The sequence below is a fragment of the Macaca mulatta genome, chromosome 18 (assembly GCF_049350105.2).
Source record: "Macaca mulatta isolate MMU2019108-1 chromosome 18, T2T-MMU8v2.0, whole genome shotgun sequence".
NCBI lineage: Eukaryota > Metazoa > Chordata > Mammalia > Primates > Cercopithecidae > Macaca > Macaca mulatta.
In genome coordinates, this window is record NC_133423.1 from 73,784,656 (window position 1) to 73,804,171 (window position 19,516).

The window sequence follows — 19,516 nt, forward strand, 5'->3', positions numbered from 1 at the left end:
CTCTAATAACCACAGAACAGTGCCAACAGTGCTGTGGTGCTTACCAAGGTATGGTAGGCCAATGGTGCAAGACATGAATCCAATGAGGTAAATCGGACAGCATCTTCAGGGAAGGGAAGGTCCTCTGAAGTGATTATAATCCTCTCAATCATATCAGGAGAAAAGCCAGCATCTGCCTGAAGCTGAATACATAAAAATGCTCAAAAGATATGTGTCTCTTGGGTAGTAAGTCTGAGACGGTAAGATTTGGGAGCCAATGATTCTCTTGTGAGAATGAGTTTGCATCATAGTATTTAGAGGACTAGAACAGGACAAGGTAAAGAGAGCCTCCTGCAAGGACAGAGCAAAGGCAGAACTAAAGCTATACCCAGATCTAGATCCAGACCTATATCCCCAGTGTCATGGACTAGGCTTAAGGCCACTAGCCCATGGTGATGTTGGCCTCTCAAAGGTTGGCATTCAAGAGAAGAAACCTATCCCATTGGTGCCTTTCAGGCCATCTGCAGAAATACGCCTTCTTTACTTGGTCTGTGCCTTATCAACTGGAAAATTCCCTGGGTGGCACATAAAGATCAACTTCCTAACACCTGCAGCAAAGCGTAACACATCTATTTTGAACCAAATTTATGTGGCATGGGCCCAAAGTCTCTGAACATGGAAGAAACATCGTCGCTAAAAGGCGACCTATTTAGCACCTGTGGAATTCAACAAAGAGCAATGTAGAGTAGCCACACAGCTTAGTCAGCATGGCAGGAGGCAATCAAAACACGAAGCCCAAAGCCACATGTGGCCCTTGTTTTAATTTGTTTCTCAGGCAGGACCACAATGGGAGAGGAGATTTCACAGCTACCTCATGTATGAAATCAGGTGCAGGTTACAAACAAGAAACAGAGTAAGAAAAAAAGGATGTTTAGACAGAAAAACTGTATGGGCAGTTTAATATGCTCGGGCAAAGGGATGGAATTAACATTTAATTTCCAGTGTGTTCCCTGAATGACAGTCCAGACTGTGATAAGAACTTTTTGACCTGAAATTTTAAAAAAAAAGTGTCACATTTTTGGAGTGCTTAAAATATTCCAAGCACTATTACAAGTGCCTTGCATGTATTAACTCATTTAATCCTCATAACTCTATGAGGTAGTATTATTATTGCCTATATGCATGAATGGACACCAAGGCCTAAAGATTTAATTAACTTGCTCAAAGTCAAAAGTCAGTTGGGTTCAAACCTACACAAGTTGGCTTTAGATGACACTGACTGTGCCACACTGAACTTACTGATTTAGGTACAAAAAAGACCCTGTGTCTACAGCGGCCAAGAGAAAAGAAAAACTGGGTCATACTTTGACTAGAGGACACAAATAAAGGCTGAGGAAGAAAGGAGGACAAATGATAAAAAGGATCAAGTTTTTTAAAGAGAATCTGTTTCCAAGAGTAGTTGTGCTTTTGTGTGTTTTGTGTTGTGATTTTACTCTACTGGATCTCATGTAGAAGGGTGAAAGAGTGTCAGAGAAAGGCCAAGAATTCCAAGGATATGACGTTATGAGGCACAATTCCCCCAGTTTCTTGAGTGGCATTAGCAGTTAAGCACGTAAAGGCAAAAGAGCTCGATGGGGAAAGCTAGAGTGTAATCCTATCACTTGAGAGATCCTTAGTCATTTGCTCTGTTTTCCATGTTTTTACATAAAATACAGCATGGGCTATGGAGTCAGGAAACTGCATCCTAGTTTCGAAACTTGTGTGTTTACAGACAAAATAGTCCCCTGGGCTTCAGCTTTCTCAACTATTAAATGAAGGTTGTATCTATCTCTCAGGGTTATGCAAGGGTTAAATGCAGTAAGTAAAAAGCATAGCACAGAGTAACATATACTACTCAACAAATGTTAGCTGCACCGCTTTGCCTAAGCATTATTACCGAGAGTCCTAAAAGACTTTAAGCCTATGAAAAGAATGTGATAGAAAAAAAAACCCACAAAATTCTTACAAGTTATAAAAATAATATAGGAAGCTCTGAATGAAAATGCTCTAAAATATGTAAGTCCAACAGGTCAGCTGGCTAAACCAACTGTAGTAATGAAGTCAAAGTTTGATGTTCATACTCCTTCATTTTTGTTCTCACAAGGTGTGTTATTGTTAAAATTTGCAGACTCATCCTTTGTTTAAAAAGGAGTCCAATAATTAAACTGGTGTTAAAACAAGGTCCAAAGGTTTTACAGCTTTGGAGCAGAGCTAAAACTATAGCTCTTGCAACGTGAATAACAGACTATTGAATTAAGACTCTCTCTTTTTCCTTTCAGTACCAGTATTTATGACGCAAAAATGAAAGTCCAAAAACTTGGTGAGGATAAAATGTTCCCACAAAGTATATGAAATCTATAAATACTAAAAGAAGCTGGAAAGAATTCAAATGAGATCGTGAGAAGTTTGCTTCACGTTTAATACCTTTTTCCTTCTAAATAACAAGTTAGAATAGCTCCATAAACACAAAATTAAGCCTCTGATACTACACTCACACGCTCAAAGGATGAACAAACTTCAAAAAAAACATATTTTTCTTTGACAAAATCAGTAAAATTGGCAAGCTTGTCAAAGAATCATTTCAGTCTAACATTTTACTTGTGGATAAATATTTGTCGACAATCTGTAAATAGTATAAATGCTTTTCTCAAAATGCTAAGTGAAAGAAGTCAGGCACAATAGATGACACATTGCAGGATGATTCCATTTATATGAAATTCTCAAACAGCAGAACTAATGATAGAAAGCAAACCACTGTTTGCTGGGGTCAAGGATAGGAGCAGGGGATTGACTGCAAAAGAAAAAATGAGACGTTTTCAGGGTGAAGAAAGTGTTCTGTATTACGATCACTGTGGCAGACACACAATTATATATATTGTTTTCAAAATTCACTGAATTCGACGCTGAAAATTGGAGAATTTTGTGAAAATTATACCTCAATTTTTTAAAATACGCATGAATCAATATGCATTTCAAAGAATAATTTCAGTCAAAATATTTTACTTGGTAGACAAATATTAATTTGTAGAAAATCTATAAATAATATTTTTTTCACAATCACAATGTTTACTTGCCGCCATGTTTATTATAAGGAATAGCTTTTCATTTTCTTCTAGAAAAGCAAAACCAAGAAGCGCTTAGAAAGTGACCTTGAATACAACTGAAAACCCTACAAAAATGCTGTATAAACTCAGAATACTAATGCAGTACTTGGCAGGTCTTTGAATATTTTTTCCAGGACGTAATAGTATACCGAGGTTGCAAATTCAGGTCATACAAGGGCCAAGTGGATGACATAAGTGAGCAGTACGGCGGCAGTGGTACTGTGGCAAAGTGGAGAGCACAAGGCTCCTTCCAAGTGAGCCACCACCACTAGGTCCTGTAGACTGATGCCAGGAAAGAAGAGAGGCCTCGGTGTAGCCAGAGTCTCTGATGTTTAAAAAAGAAGCAGAAATCTGAACTTTAATGTGAAATATCCCCATTTTTTAGAATAATGGTTCTAAATGTTTTTTACAACACTACATGGGCCACACAAAACACATTCATAGATAGGATTATGACCTCTGGTCCACGGTGTATGTTTTCTGAACTTTTTCAATAGCATGGTCTTGCCATCTTTGTAGCTGCTTACCACTTAATTTGTATAGTCTAGAATAACATAGAATGTTAGTGCATCTCAAGTAAAATTCATCTCAAAATTGCATGAAGGCTAGTCACTTCTGGTCACTTACTGAAAAAAACAAGTCCTGTTAATATTCTAAGAATATGGGTTAGTAACAAAATTTTAAAAGTGAGTTAGAATGAAGGGAAAAGTGGTGAGGAAACAATGAAGAAACCACTACTTTAATCAAGATCATAGTCAGCTTCCAGACTCCAGAGCAATAAAATAATCCACATGCTGAAATTTGAGAACTTCATTGCCCCAACTAGTCCAACCTGGCTGTAAATTTCGAGCAAACAATTCCAAATATTCCCCATCTGGCTTGATGTAGTCTTTTAAAACCTCTGTTTAAAAAAGAGAAAAAACACAAAAATTATTATTGAGGAAGGAATCCATTTCCTTTTAGCAGTTAAGAGTAGAAAGGGAGAAATGTTTCATTTTGTTCTTAAAAGACAGCAAATTAATTTCAAGGATTTCATCACAGGCTTTACTATTTATAGTTAGCCATTTAAAATAAGTACCCTTGAGAATGGGAAAAATATCATCGGAACTTCCATAGTCCTAATTTACTGGTTTTCATTTGTCAATGAGAAATGAGGACCTTAACACCTACATAGGTGACTTTTCAGTTTTCCAATACTGCTGATATATCTCCTGAGTACTAACTTTATTTATTTATTTAATTTTTATTTTTCTGAGACAGAGTCTCACACTGTCACCCAGGCTGGAGTGCAATGGTGCAATCTCAGCTCACTGCAACCTCCACCTCCCCAGTTCAAGCAATTCTCCTATCTCAGCCTCCCAAGTAGCTGAGATTACAGGCACACGTCGCCACTCTTGGCTAATTTTTTGTATTTTAGTAGAGATGGGGTTTCACCGTGTTCCCCAGGCTGGTCTCGAACTCCTGAGCTCAGGCAATCCACTCACCTCGGCCTCCTAAAGTGCTAGGATTACAGGCGGGAGCCACCGCACCCAGCCAATTTATTTTTAATAAATATAATCCATACATGAAAAAGAGCTCTACAAAAATTCAAAAACAACCCATTTTTAAAAAATAAGATAAAATAAAACTCTCTCTGCAACATAAATTTCAATAAAATAATAATAAATGAAGAGCTGGATATAAACAGAAATACTGAGAACAAATAACTAACATTTAAATAACTAGCCCCCTCAGCAATAAGTTGGTAGCACTAAGAACATTTCTTCATTTTCAAATTATAGATCCTTCTTTACCTAAAATTTCATCATGGTATTTCCACAGTTAAGTATTCCTTGTATTATTCAATGTATTAATAACTACTGAACATTGTATTTTCTTGGGGAAAGAGCTGTAGGCTAAGGAGCTGTTGTCTACACTAAAGAGAGAAAAGAAGGACACAGAAACTTTTGAAAAGCACATGTTCACTCAATTGGATGACAAATACTTAAATCAATGTAATCTTGATCATGCTGCTGGTTAGCTATGCTAACCACCTAATACGAATTTGGTATAAAATTCAGATAAGAAAAATCACTAGAAAAGGTAAAATATGGTTCATAATTGCTACGTAAGATTGAGCTTGGAAGATATCTATCAAATTTCCTTTAGGAATGGTAAGGGTTCTTTAGGAATACTAAAGATAGGTAAGGTTTAAAAGAGAATATATTATTTTAGGTTTCATCATGTTCTTTAGTTGCTCCCCACAGCAAAACACTTGTTCATCTGTCAGAAAGTACTGGTCCTCTTTAGCAAAAATCAAAGAAGTAGTAAAAGGTTCACTGTCTATAATTCAAGTGAACTCAAATTTGGGCTTTCATGGGTTCTAGGAGATGCTGGCATGAAGGCTTCTAACCCTTTCATAAGTACATAAATTAAATGCTACTAACCTTGAAAGAGAAAGATTTCCCTAGAGTCTTAGAGGACAATAACCCTACATCACTTTTCCATTTTCTTCCCATGAATTTAATGCCTTACCAGCCTCAATTCCCTTTTAATGTGCTCTAAGGTTACAATGAAGAAAGGTTTTGTTTGTTTTTGTTTCATTTGTTCAGATTTTTGGTACGAAGAGGTTAGCAACACTATTTTAAAAATGTAAACTGGAGTCAGCCAGTCAAAAATGTTTCCTTTTTTGAGCACCCACTATAATCAGTTTTATAAAACTTAACAAAAGAAGGCCGGGCGTGGTGGCTCAAGCCTGTAATCCCAGCACTTTGGGAGGCCGAGACGGGCGGATCACGAGGTCAGGAGATCGAGACCATCCTGGCTAACATGGTGAAACCCCGTCTCTACTAAAAAATACAAAAAACTAGCCGGGCAAGGTGGCGGGCGCCTGTAGTCCCAGCTACTTGGGAGGCTGAGGCAGGGGAATGGCGTGAACCCAGGAGGCGGAGCTTGCAGTAAGCTGAGATCCGGCCACTGTACTCCAGCCTGGGCGACAGAGCGAGACTCCATCTCAAAAAAAAAACTTAACAAAAGAAGCAGAATATCCATGTTTTATGAGCATTTACAATGTAATAGAAAATGATGGTCAGGTACTTGGATGGAGTAGAAAAATATATACAACCTAAACCCATTTACTACCATCCTATTTTCTCAATGTAATAAATTTTTGCATGGTTCTTCTCCTTTCTAGTTAAACCAGAATATTGTGTTTTTATAATGTTAACTACAATTATTTTATTTCAAAATAAGGTAGAAGAAATAAAGGCAAATTAATGAAAATGTATTATTCCGGTTTTTAAATATTAATTTAAAAATAAATGTGAATGTATAAATTTAAACATGAGTATGACACATAAACTTCGACAATTACATAACATCTGGAGTTAGTAAAACACACTTTAACCAATGGAGGGGATGCAATCCGTGCACAGCTAGTCATTTCCTTTTTGTTCTGAAAGCATGGGGCAGGAGTAAGAGAGAAGTGGCCCAAACATCAGTGCATATAATCCCGTCAACTAAACTTCACTCTTCAGATGGAAACTGTTAGTGTGTAAAGCAGTAAAAAGAAATGGAAATTCCTCTAAGGTAAAACATGAAAGCTAAAATTTTGATTTAAATACTTCATTTCATGATTTTCCTACCTTAAATCTTCAAACAATATCACTTTATAATGTTAGGTTGTAAACCATAGCTATTGATAGCTTATCTTTCAATCTATCGGATAAAATTTCAAAACTTATGCAAATGTATCATTTTGAAATGCCATATGCTACCAATGTGGTCTCCTACATTTTGCAGCAGAAATAACCAATTAAACTTTAGAAAAAAAAATCGGGGTGTTTCTAGATACCAAAGAGAAAACATTTCATTTTATGAATTTGCATAAAACAGTTTAAGAACATTTAAATGTAAAAGTTGTAAGCATTATATACAGAATATATAACATCCCAAACTCCTAGAGTTATGATTTCAGGGTAAAATATACTGCAGAAATCTGAGAGATGCTTTCTGAAATATATAGAAAGGTGAACTATACTAAATATACATACAGTAACATGAACTCAAAAATAAAATATTACAATATTTCGTATCACTACTTAACCAAAACATAAGATTTTATATATATGGAGTTATTCAGATGTTTCCTCCAGAATCTAACTTCTGTTTTTAAATGTTTTCAATCCTAAAAATGTGTTTGTGCTGCTCTCTACAGGGAATGAGGAAGAACTGCATCTCAAAGATACAAGCTGTAATGCTTTTAGGGCAAGACTCATTTTTATTCACTATTTTAAAACCTGTCTCCTGAGGCTCATCTTTAAATATAACTTTATTTTATTTTAAAGGAATTGATACATAGTTTACTATCATTTCAGAATGAGAAGTTTACGGTCTTAGCTTTTGAATTTTTAAAAGAAAAAAATAAGGCTTGAGATAAACACTAACTTAAGCTTTGTTACCAAATGAGAAATAAAATTCAAATGAGAGGAATACATATACATATATAATCAGGTATTACTAGTGCCAAGTGTAATTTTTTTTCACAAGGAACAATGTAATCTCACTTTCCATTTGAGTTATATATTAAAGCATTAAAAGTCTATGACAGTCCAAAATGTTAGGCAATCGATTATTCACTGAGGATCCTTCTTAGTCAAAGAACAGATTATCAGGTAGACATCTGTATATGTCTCAAATGAAGTAATACTATAAACACCCTTCTAGAGGCTGGGCGCAGTGGCTCATGCCTGTAATCCCAGCACTTTGGGAGGCTGAGGCAGGTGAATCACTTGAGGTCAGGAGTTCGAGACCAGCGTGGTGAACATGGCGAAACCTCGTCTCTACTAAAAATACAAAAATCAGCCAGGCATAGTGGCACATGTCTGCAGGCCCAGCCACTCAGGAGGCTGAGGCAGGAGAATCACTTGAACCCAGGAGGCAGAGGCTGCAGTGACCCAAGATCAGGCCACTGTTTGTGACAGAGTGAGACTCTGTCTCAAAAAAAAAAAACATTAAAAGACGACCCTACTGCATAAGCCATTTAAGATAACAGAAATCCTAAGTGCTAGCAACAAAAATTCTCTGGGAATTTGTGTTCACTTTCTACACATCCCAGTTCATGAACTGCCTCATATTCTGCAAGGTAACATAAGCTCCCTGTAGCTTTCCTGAGTGGCAACTTATAGGAGTTTTGTAGTTGTTGTTGGTGGTAGAAATTACCAAACTAACAAAATATGTATTCCTGAAGAAATTCTTTGTGTTTTTTTTTGTTTGTTTGTTTCTTTTTTTTATTTTTATTTTTTTTTTTATTATACTTTAAGTTCTAGGGTACATGTGCACAATGTGCAGGTTTGTTACATATGTATACATGTGCCATGTTGGTGTGCTGCACCCATTAACTCATCATTTACATTAGGTATATCTCCTAATGCTATCCCTCCTCCCTCCCCCGACCCCACAACAGGCACCGGTGTGTGATGTTCCCCTTCCTGTGTCCGAGTGTTCTCACTGTTCAATTCCCACCTATGAGTGAGAAGATGTGGTGTTTGGTTTCCTGTCCTTGTGATAGTTTGCTGAGAATAATGGTTTCCAGCTTCATCCATGTCCCTACAAAGGACATGAACTCATCCTTTTTTATGGCTGCATAGTATCCCATGGTATATATGTGACACATTTTCTTAATCCAGTCTGTCATTGATGGACATTTGGGTTGGTTCCAAGTCTTTGCTATTGTGAATAGTGCTGCAATAAACAAATGTGTGCATGTGTCTTTATAACAGCATGATTTATAATCCTTTGGGTATATACCCAGTAATGGGATGCCTGGGTCAAATGGTATTTCTAGTTCTGGATCCTTGAGGAATCACCACACTGTCTTCCACAATGGTTGAACTAGTTTAGAGTCCCACCAACAGTTTGAAAGTGTTCCTGTGTCTCCACATCCTCTCCAGCACCTGTTGCTTCCTGACTTTTTAACGATCGCCATTCTAACTGATGTGAGATGGTATCTCATTGTGGTTTTGATTTGCATTTCTTAGTGATGATGAGCATTTTTTCATGTGTCTGTTGGCTGCATAAATGTCTTCTTTTGAGAAGTATCTGTTCACATAAACTTTGAATATTAAATTCAGTATCTCTCAAGGACTTTACATTTTGATGTTTTTAAACTCCGACTTGAAAAATTTAGCATTCATTGAGCTTCTACCACATGCTACAGAACTTTCAATATAACTAATTCTCACAACTCTAGAAGACTAAATATCACTGTTCCCTCTTTAAATGAGGACTTTGATATAGAAAAATATCTGAGTGACTTGCCCAACTCGCAGAGCCAGGATTCAAACTCATGTTAGTCCATTTCTAAAGCCAAATTCCCCATTATTCCCTGCTGCTTAGTTTCATTGAATGATAAACATTATACTAAAGTATTAAGACTAGTGAGAATTTGCAGGCTGCAGCAATTACTGTCAATGTTCCAGAAAAGCAACACTACCTTTTAAAAAAAACGTAAAAGTGAGAGCCACTAACCAAATATCAAGGGACTTCTATCTCTCTGACTACTATTCTGAGTTCCTGGTTTTAGGACAAGCAAGAGATAGAGCCCCGGTAGTAAAATAAAGGGTCTATCTGAACTACATTCTCAGATGCCCATCAGCATTCATTGTGTCAGCCCAGTGATGGGAAGCAACTGATAGCAAGGGGAATCTGAAAAATGGTATAACTGGAAAAGCTGAGTAACACAAAACTAATCTATTCTCTATTTTATAGAGATAGAGAAATAGTTTTAGAATATTCATTAACCCACATCTGACTTAATTTCCGAATCTGTAGGCCATTTAAATACTAAATGTATTCTTTTTTTCAAATTTGACAAAAGTGGTAACAATTCTATTTTATAAAAACATACCAGCAAGCGGTGGCTTATGTGAGTGAAGAGTACAGGGCACGCTGACAATTAATTTGTGGTCTGGAATGGGGAGCACGTTTACATCTGCATTCCTAATTAAACAGAACAAGAAAGTAAACTATATTTTTTAAAACAATTTTTTATATAGAAGTCACATCTGCATTGATTTTTGTTCTCTTTCTGTATCTGATTTTAAAACAAATTTTACAATCAATGAAAGAAATTAACAATTTAAGTATTGAGACATTCCTATCATTTCATTTTCCATAATAATGACAAGTACACACTAGATAAAATATAAAGTTTCCTGTGCCATACCACCCATTCTTTTCTACACTGGGCCATTTTCAGATTTTCAAAAACATAAAAATTTCAAAAAGTCAATGATTACTAAGATAATCATTTAAAGCGTAAAAATTAATACATGTATACAATTTTGAAAAATCGCCTTTCCTACCTCAATGGTAGAGCAGTTTTTTCTTGAACTCTCCCCAGTATAAGACCTTCATAAGGCTTTTTGTGTGGAGAATCTAATGGGAACACGAACTCTCCTGAATTGGTGATCTGATAGGAAGGAGCCAACAAAAGAGGGTTATTTTTTCCCATCACTATAGAGCTTCCACACACACACCAAAGAAATTAAACCTCCAGGCTAGTGCTGTTCAGTACAAATATTATGTGAGCCACATTTATCATTTTAAATTTTCTAACAGGAACACCTAAAGAAGTAAAAAAAATGCAATGAAATCAATTTTAATTACATATTTAATTCAATCTAACATACCTGAAATACTATCATTTCAATATGTAATCAATTCAGAAAACTTATTGAGATATGTTACATTCTTTCTTTTGTACTATGCCTGAAATCCAAAGTATAGTTTATACTTAACAGTACATTTCAGTTTGGATTAGCCACATTTCAAGTGCTGAAGTGTCACATGTGTTAGTGGCTATCATATTAGACATTGCTTCTATAAGAGATTTTTTAAAATATCATATAAATATTTCAAATATAACTTCATTATCATCTTGCACGTAAAACAATCTCTACTCTTAACTAAAATTGATTCCTAGAAACCACGACATCAGTAATTTATTAGTTCATGCAAATGAACTAATAAATGAATTACTAATGAATGAACTAATAAATGAATTAGCAATATGACTAAGTAGATCATAATACACAGCTCCCTTTAGTTATAGGAAATAGTATCATTAAACATTGTCAAAGCCAAAATTAGTAAGGATAGAAACTGGGTGGCTGATAGACAATACCTAGTCCAGAGACTGGCCCTAGGCATTATAAATTCAGAAATTCAATTTCATCATTTCACCCTGGGATGATCATACTCTCAAAGATTCATTTAAGCTAATCAAACTCAAAAATAATTTAAAATATCAATTCATTAATTTACCATGGGAATATATATTTTCACTGTCAGAACACTGCTATCTGTGAAACCCTTTATCCTATATCAATGTACCTAAACAACCAAATCAGTAATCAAAAGTCTTTTATCTCCTCTAGGGCCAATCAGACACAGCATCTCCTACAAAAAGTGCTGTATAAATACTGGCACGTTGGGTAGCCTTTATATTCAATGCACATTACTCCTCCTATCATAACAATATGTATAATTACCTAATAAATGCTTCATATAACATAATAGATGATATTTATGTTTTGAATTATACCATCTCTTAGAACTGATTACTACTACAGATTAATAATCTTATTTTTATGTATTAACATTTTACTGGGTTTGATTTCAAAAGATGACCTCCTCCTGACTGTGGTCCCAGTTTCTGACTATAAAAGAACTATCATAATAGGCAAGATGGAATGGGGTAGTATACTCCTATCATGGTCCTATACCAAATTAACCAACACTAAGACCAAAGTACAGCATGAAAACAAAGATACAACTGTAAGTCTTTGTCAAGTCCCATAACATAGGTATAAATAAACAATATATACTTGTCCCTGCTTATCCACAGTTTCACTTTCCAGGGTTTCAGGTACTCATGGTCAACTGTAGCCCAGAGATAGGTAAATACAGTACAGTAAGATATTTATTTTGAGACAGAGAGAGACCACATTTATATAACATGTACAGTATATTGCTATAATACTCTATTTTATTATTAGTTATTATTGTTTATCTCTCTATTTATAAATAAACTTTCTCATAGGTATGTATTATAGAAAAAAAATCATATATGGGGTTCAGTACCATCTATGGTTTCAGGCATCCATTGGGGTCCTGGAATGTATCCCCCAAGGATAAGGAGGAACGACTGTACACAGCTTTTAGAAGATATTCCAGTAGATGAAAAAGTATACACAAAGCCATAAAAAGTACAACTCCACTGTGTTAAAAATGAATATGCTTGCAATATAAATATCAAACACTAAAATAATAGCTTGGCTTATCTTTTCAAAATTTAGGAAGGCTTTTATAGATCATCTAAATAGTCAATGTATCTTTAAAAGGAAGCCTGATGAACTCTAAATTGATGCCTTATTTTTCTGTATTTTTTTGGTAATCTTGTAGCATGCAGAGATATTAAAGATCATTCAACTAATTCTAGAGTTTGAATCATTTCTTTCAAAAATATGCACAGCAGCACAAAAGGCACTGAGGACATAAGTTAACAAGATTTAGAGCATAAAAGGTTCTTGGTTCTGGCATCTTCCCATCCCCTCTACAATGGGTTACTTTGCTATTCCTTGCCCTCATCCCCCACGAAATAAGAAAAAGAAATCACAAAGGGTGGTTGAAATTGTGAGTATATAAAGGGGAAGAAGAGGAAGGGTAAGACTATTTCTGTGTTTGGTGATATATAACCTCCCTAAGTTTTTGCTGTTTTTTAAACAAGACATAATCAGAGCTTTTAAAATTTTCATCCTGATATCTTCCTGACTGATTTCCCAAAGCCAGCAGTTTGAGGCCCCATTACAAAAAGACAAACAAAAAAAAAATAGCCTTGAGAATAAAAATATAAAAGTGCTAAGCAGCAAAGCAAAAGTCTGATTTAGCCCATGTTGAAGGAGTAGAGCAGTGACATGTTGAGCATTACAAAGTAGATGCTACCTTTACGTGACTTCTATCAAGCTGTATTAACAAACAAGCTAACTTCTGAACTTACTTTTACCCAGTGCCACTCAGCAACTACCTCCACAGACCAAGAGGGATAAAGTTCTTCCTTTATAAAACGTAGGTGTTTCTGTCTATTGGTCACCCAAGTAACAAGAAGACAGTTTGGAGCAGCCAATTTAGGGATAGGTATTTGCTTTATTTGCAGGGGTGACAAATAACTGTACCTAAAAATAAACAGAAAAAAGGATGAGCAAAATTCACTGCAAAAAAAAGAAAAATAAGCAGGGAGAAGACATGCATAACACTAACTCCACAAATGCAAAGCTCTTACTGCTAGTTATTTGTGTAGCAAAATATAAAGCCACAGTGCCACCCAGTGGACCCATTATTACACACAAGTCAAAAATCACCTTTTTTTTTTTTACTAGTTTAAAAACGTCAGGCTGTATTTTTCTTTTTTTAGTCACTTCTAAATGCATTACATTTCAGTAATTTTACTATTTACAATACTTTTTCTCCAATTCAAAATTAAGCAAATATTGTTGTTTAGATCTCATAGTCTGTGTTACACAGGAGCCCCATCACAGTGAGTCTTGAAACTAGTCTCTCAATAACCTAAGTCAAACCCTACAAGCCTTACCTGGCACCAAATCAGTGTTGCAAAATTGGTAATGCTAAAGCCAATCTATTCCAATGAAGCTTCTCCTAGCCCTAGAATCCTCAAACCCTGCACAAAATGCTGACTCCCTGTGTCATCTATCATCTCACCCATCCTCATCTCCATCCCACTGCATTTACAACCCCCAATCTATCATCTCGCTTTCTGCCTTCCCAGTCAATTCCACTGGGTTCTCTGAAGCCCTCATGTTTTCACTGTATAAAACAAAATCTATAATCTTGTACCTCCTGGCCATAGAGTATAATGTCTAGTTTGTCCTGCAAAAATACTACTTGCTCTACAATATTCCATCAAATGAATATGGCCCTTTCTCCAACATTCAGAGGGAGGGGAGAAGTCATTATTCTCCTGGCTCCCCCATTGCTGTTTCTAGGGTATAACTCATCCACCTTTGCAAAAAACCCTTTCTCTTTGAGAGGTATGCTATCCAGCTATGTTAGCCTCTACTGTTGCTTATTGAATCCATTTCATCCTCAACATATTCAATAAGGACTTAAGCTCTGAGATCCCTCTACCTCAACAACACAAAACTGGCCATTATTCTGAACAATTTCAAAGCACAATTCATATAATGTACATTCTTCAACTATTTTTCACCTAAACAAATACAACTGCCTTCATCCCACTTCCATAATCCACTCTAATGCCATAACCTGGACCCTGTCATCACTCACACTTGCTCCCTCTCTGAAACCATAAACATCAATCTCTGGCAATAACTTCCTATGCCTCACCTACTCTTTGACCTTATCTAGCAGTTTATTCCTGACCACACTTACTCTTCGTGCCTGTGGACCACCAATCGCTTCATTGCCTTCTCACTAGCACTCTCAGTTCCCATCCTCCCTTTACCCTTCAACCTCACAGTTTCCGCAAACCTCCAATCTTAAATCAATATCACAGTTTTATTCAATTTGTTTGTACAGGGAAAATCAGGTGAAGAAAATGCAGACAAACTGGATATTAAAAGTTCATTAAATCCACTCTCAGGATCTCAAACTACTCAGCAATTCCTTTACTTATCCTTGGTCAAGTACCACAAACCCTCACCCCGTTCAGATCCCTTACCCAAACTCTCTCATACATCAGCACAACAAGGCCACCAACCTCCTTCAAATACCCAATCCTAACCCCTCTCCTTTATATACCTTTACTTATCTATTTCCATACATTTCCTCTTAAAGGAAATGGCATGATTTCACCTATTAAAGCTTATCCCTCCAGTTGTATTCTCTTATTCCCATATACTAGTATCTTGTAATACCAATTATCCTCTCCTTCTGTATTTTCAACTTCTCTAGTAGTTCTTTACCATCAACCTATGATTATCCTATCTCATTTGAAAAGAAGATGAGAAAAGGAGAACAGAGAAAAGGAGAAGAGAGAGTAAGGAGAGGAAAAGGTACGGAGGGGAGGAGAGGAGAAAGAAGGGGACAGAGTATACAGAAGAGAAATTCCCTCAATTCTGTCTCCTTCCATCTACAACTAAGCTAATGACTTGCATGTAAATCCTTCTACTTTCTCTCCTTTATTTTATTCCTTAGTTGACTCCAATGAGACTTTTACCATTATGCCTACCCTGAAAAACGTAAATGACTTCCCAATGGCCAAATGCAACAAACATTGGAATCCAGCTCTAGCATGTGACAACTGTACGTCAGGAATAATCAATAAATACTTCTTAAAACAAATAGAGTAGGGCGTGGTAGCTCACGCCTGTAATCTTAACACTTTGGGAGGCCAAGGCAGGTGGATCACCTGAGATCAGAAGTTTGAGATTAGCCTGGCCAACATGGTGAAACCCCATCTCTACTAAAAAAAAGACAAAAATTAGCCGGGTGTGGTGGTGGACACCTGTAATCCCAGCTACTCAGGAGGCTAAGGCAGGAGAATCACCTGAACCCAGGAGGTGGAGGTTGCAATGAGCTGAGATCAAACCATTGCACTCCAGCCTGGGTGACAAGAGCGAAACTCTGTCTCAAAAAAAAAAAAGAGCAAAAGAATTCAGATCTCAAGCACCCACGTTTCCTGCCATCTAAACAAGTACTCTTCATAATCAAAGTGATGAAAGAACTAATTTTGCTACAGTATGAAGAATGTCAGGTCAAACATCTGAAGTTACATGGTTTCAATAACTGCAGATTCCTTGATTGCCTTAATTTAACTGGGTTGATTTGTGTGGAGAAAGAGGCAATATTCATATCGCCTCTTCTAGCTCTAATTTCATGGAAATCACTGAGCAAATTCTAAAACATGCATATTAATGTGATGCAATGGAAAGTATGCAAAAAACAAAAAGAAAATGGTGAGAATGTAGAAAAACTAGACCCCTCATTGCTGGTGGGAATAAAAAATGCTGCAGGCACTGTAGAAAATAGTTTGATAGCTCCTCAAAAACTTAAAGATAGAATTACATGGTGCAGTAATTCTACTCCTAGGTACACATCCAAGAGAACTATTAATAAAAATGTATTGCCCAGAGTTAGCCAAACTGCAAAGTTTGAAGGCCCAGTCCTCAAGACACCTCACTTCAAAAACCAACTACAAGTTAAGGTAGTTTCCAAAGCAACCCACAGAATCAAAAATTTGCTAAACAAACAAAACTTACTGAAAGCTTTTATATTCAGTTACAATTTCTCAAGGGTAAGGATACAAATTAAAATCAGCCAAAGAAAGAGAGTTAAAAGATACTAAAGAAATATGACAACTGAACATGTATAATCCAGAATTTTATTTGCTACAAAGAACATTCCTGGGACAATCAGTGTAACCTGAAAAATATCTGTACATAATATTTATCAGTGTTGATTACCTATTTTGATAATTACGTTATGTAAGACAATTATCTTTGTTTTTAGGAAATACATACTGAAATATTCAAGGGTACCTTTCCCTTTCTCTTAATCCATTCTCAAGTAACTCACAAAAAAATTATATAAAGATATAGATATCTACACACACAGAAAAGAGATACATGAATTCTTTGTATGATTCTTGCAACTTTAAAAGAAACAAATCTGGCCAGGCATGATGGCTCACATGTGTAGTCTCAGCACTATGGGAGGCTGAGGCAGGAGGATCATTTGAGACTAGGAGTTCAAGACCAACCTGGGCAACATAGCAAGACACTGTCTTTACAAAAAAAATGTTTTAAATAGCCGAGTGTAGTGGCATGCACCTGCAGTCCCAACTACTCAGGAGGCTGAGGCAGCAGGCACATTTGAACCAGAAGTTTGAGGCTGTAGTGAGCTGTGATTGCATCACTGCATTCCAGCATGGGCAACAGAGTGAGGCCCTATCTCAAAAAAAAAAAAAAAAAAGAAGAAGAAGAAGAAAAAGAAAACAAAAGAAACAAATCCTACTGGCACAGTTCATAAGATGCATAAGAAAGGTGAGGATCACTGTGGAGAAGAAGAAATTTCATATGAAGTTTAAGTCAAGGAAATTGGAATTTTTCAGTCTAGAAAACTGAAAAGTGAGAGAAAATGTAACTGAAGACATTTATTAAAATTGAAAGGAAAAGGCCAGGCGCGGTAGCTCATGCCTGTAATCCCAGTCACTTTGGGAGGCTGAGGCAGACAGGTCATGAGGTCAAGAGTTCGAGACCAGCCTGGCCAATATGGTGAAACCCCATATCTACTGAAAAAACAAAAATTAGCCAGGCATGGTGGTATGCGCCTGTAGTCCCAGCTACTCGGGAGGCTGACGCAGAAGAATGGCTTGAACTTAGGAGGTGGTGGTTCCAGTAAGCCGAGATTACACCACTGCACTCCAGCCTGGCGACAGAGTGAGACTCCATCTCAAAAAAAAAAGAATTGAAAGGAAAAAAACGTTTAATGCTATTGAAAGGAAATATCATCTTAGTAACTAATTGAACATATCACCCTAAGATGTAACATAAACTAAAAAATTAAAAATAAAAACAAATTTAAGAATGAATTAGATAAATTCATTCATAACACATTATTAAGGAAAACTAGAAATATTTTGGCACATATTTCTAAACTTTAGAATTTGATACCAAAGAAGACAGATATGTTGCAGAAACAGCCCTGAACTGCTTATGGTGATTAATAAATGCACTACTTTTGACATTGTTACACTTATATATAGTTACAGTTCAAGAGAATTAACTAGTTAAGGAAATTAAACTGTTAAAACTATTGAAAGCATTTTAGGAGTTTCAGATAACCTATATCATGAAGTAATACCAATAGTATATTAAACTATCACGTACAAAGCACTACAGGCTTTTTAGAAAGCATTTCTAACAGTTAATTCATTTCCACTTACCTATTACTTCTTTTAACTGATTTGTTCTGCCATGGCGGATCTATCACAATTACATCAAATGTTTTCCTATCTGAAAACAAAGATACAATTTCAGAAAATACCTTCTCTATGTGATCACTTTAAAAACTAAACATGTTCTTCAAAACTCAAGTGATTTAACTATGGAATATAATGGAATGCACTGAAAGGATCTGTATACATCGCATTTATTCAAACAGAGTAATTTATCATTAAATATTAGATGTTTCCCTTACCTCTAGCATTGTATCATAATTTTCACCTACTGCAATTTTTACAGAGACTACCTGCAGATGACCATAGCTCAGTAAGCTGAACCTAATGATCTGTGAATTACCTATGCATCTTGGCAGCCATATTAATATAGTCCCAAGAAATCTAGGTCATTTTTTTTACTTTTTATTTTAAAACAATTTCACCCTTTATAACTGACATATTGACCATAATAAAACTTCCCCAATTATTTACTAATGTACTTTTTCAGACTCAGGATCAAAGCCAGGATCAAACATTGCATTTAGCTGCCATCCCTCCTAACTCTACTCCAACCTGAAAAAGTTCCTCGGTCTTCATCTTTCATGATTTTGAAACTTTTAAATGCTACCAATTATTTTATAGGATATCCCTCAATCTGGGTCTAGTATTTTCTCATGATTAAATGTAGGTTATTTGTTTTTGGCAAGAGAACCACCAAAGTAATGCCTGCCATGCCCCTATCAGTGCAACATATCAGGAGGTAAAGGATGTTAAAAAGTCTTTGGTTAAAGTGTTATCTGCTGAGTTTCACCAGTTTTTCCCTTGTAATTAATAAGAATCTTGGGAGGAGATACTTTAAGACCATGAAAATAGCCTGTCTCATCTTTTCACCCACTATTTTGACATCCAATTTTTATGGTGTTTGTCAAATGGAAATTCTCTAGATCCATCATTCCTTTAATTTATTCATTGGAATCAATAATTCCAATTATGTAAGGAATAATTCCAATACTGTAAGGAAGAGCTGTCCCTTCTCCCCCTTTTATAAACATAGGTATGTTTTTATAAATGTGTGCAATCTCATAAGGAATCAAAAGAATGCAAATTAAAATAAAGAAGTGACATTTTGTAAGCTATTAGAGTAACAAAGATCAAAAAGAAGAGAAAAAATGTTCATGCATAGCATGGTTTTCTCATTAATTTGTTATCCTGTCATTTACTCTGAAGAATTTATGGCACTGCTACACGGATAACCACTCATGTGTAAGAAGGCTTGATAGCAATTAAAAGAAGCTTTTCATTAGTAAGTTGTGTTGTAGTTGCCGAATAACTTAAAATTTTGCTAAAAAAGTCCCAATAACAATAAACAGGAAATTCAATTCAATTTGACCAATCTACCTCAATTTGATCAATATACCTCAAAATGACCCTAAGAAGC

General features: G+C 35.9%; 1 protein-coding gene across 1 annotated transcript in view; it reads right to left on the reverse strand.

The window, feature by feature from the left end:
* Positions 1-2,413: 2,413 nt before the first annotated feature.
* The window catches only part of METTL4 (methyltransferase 4, N6-adenosine), a 32,178-nt gene continuing 15,075 nt past the window's right edge, over positions 2,414-19,516 (reverse strand). The window contains exons 5-9 of the mRNA XM_001087322.5: positions 18,085-18,154; positions 13,162-13,336; positions 10,466-10,572; positions 10,009-10,100; positions 2,414-4,023 (exon numbers count right to left, since the gene is read on the reverse strand). Of these exons, the coding sequence (XP_001087322.3) occupies positions 3,878-4,023; positions 10,009-10,100; positions 10,466-10,572; positions 13,162-13,336; positions 18,085-18,154 (590 nt within the window). The 3' untranslated portion in view covers positions 2,414-3,877. The remainder of the gene's footprint in view (positions 4,024-10,008; positions 10,101-10,465; positions 10,573-13,161; positions 13,337-18,084; positions 18,155-19,516) is intronic.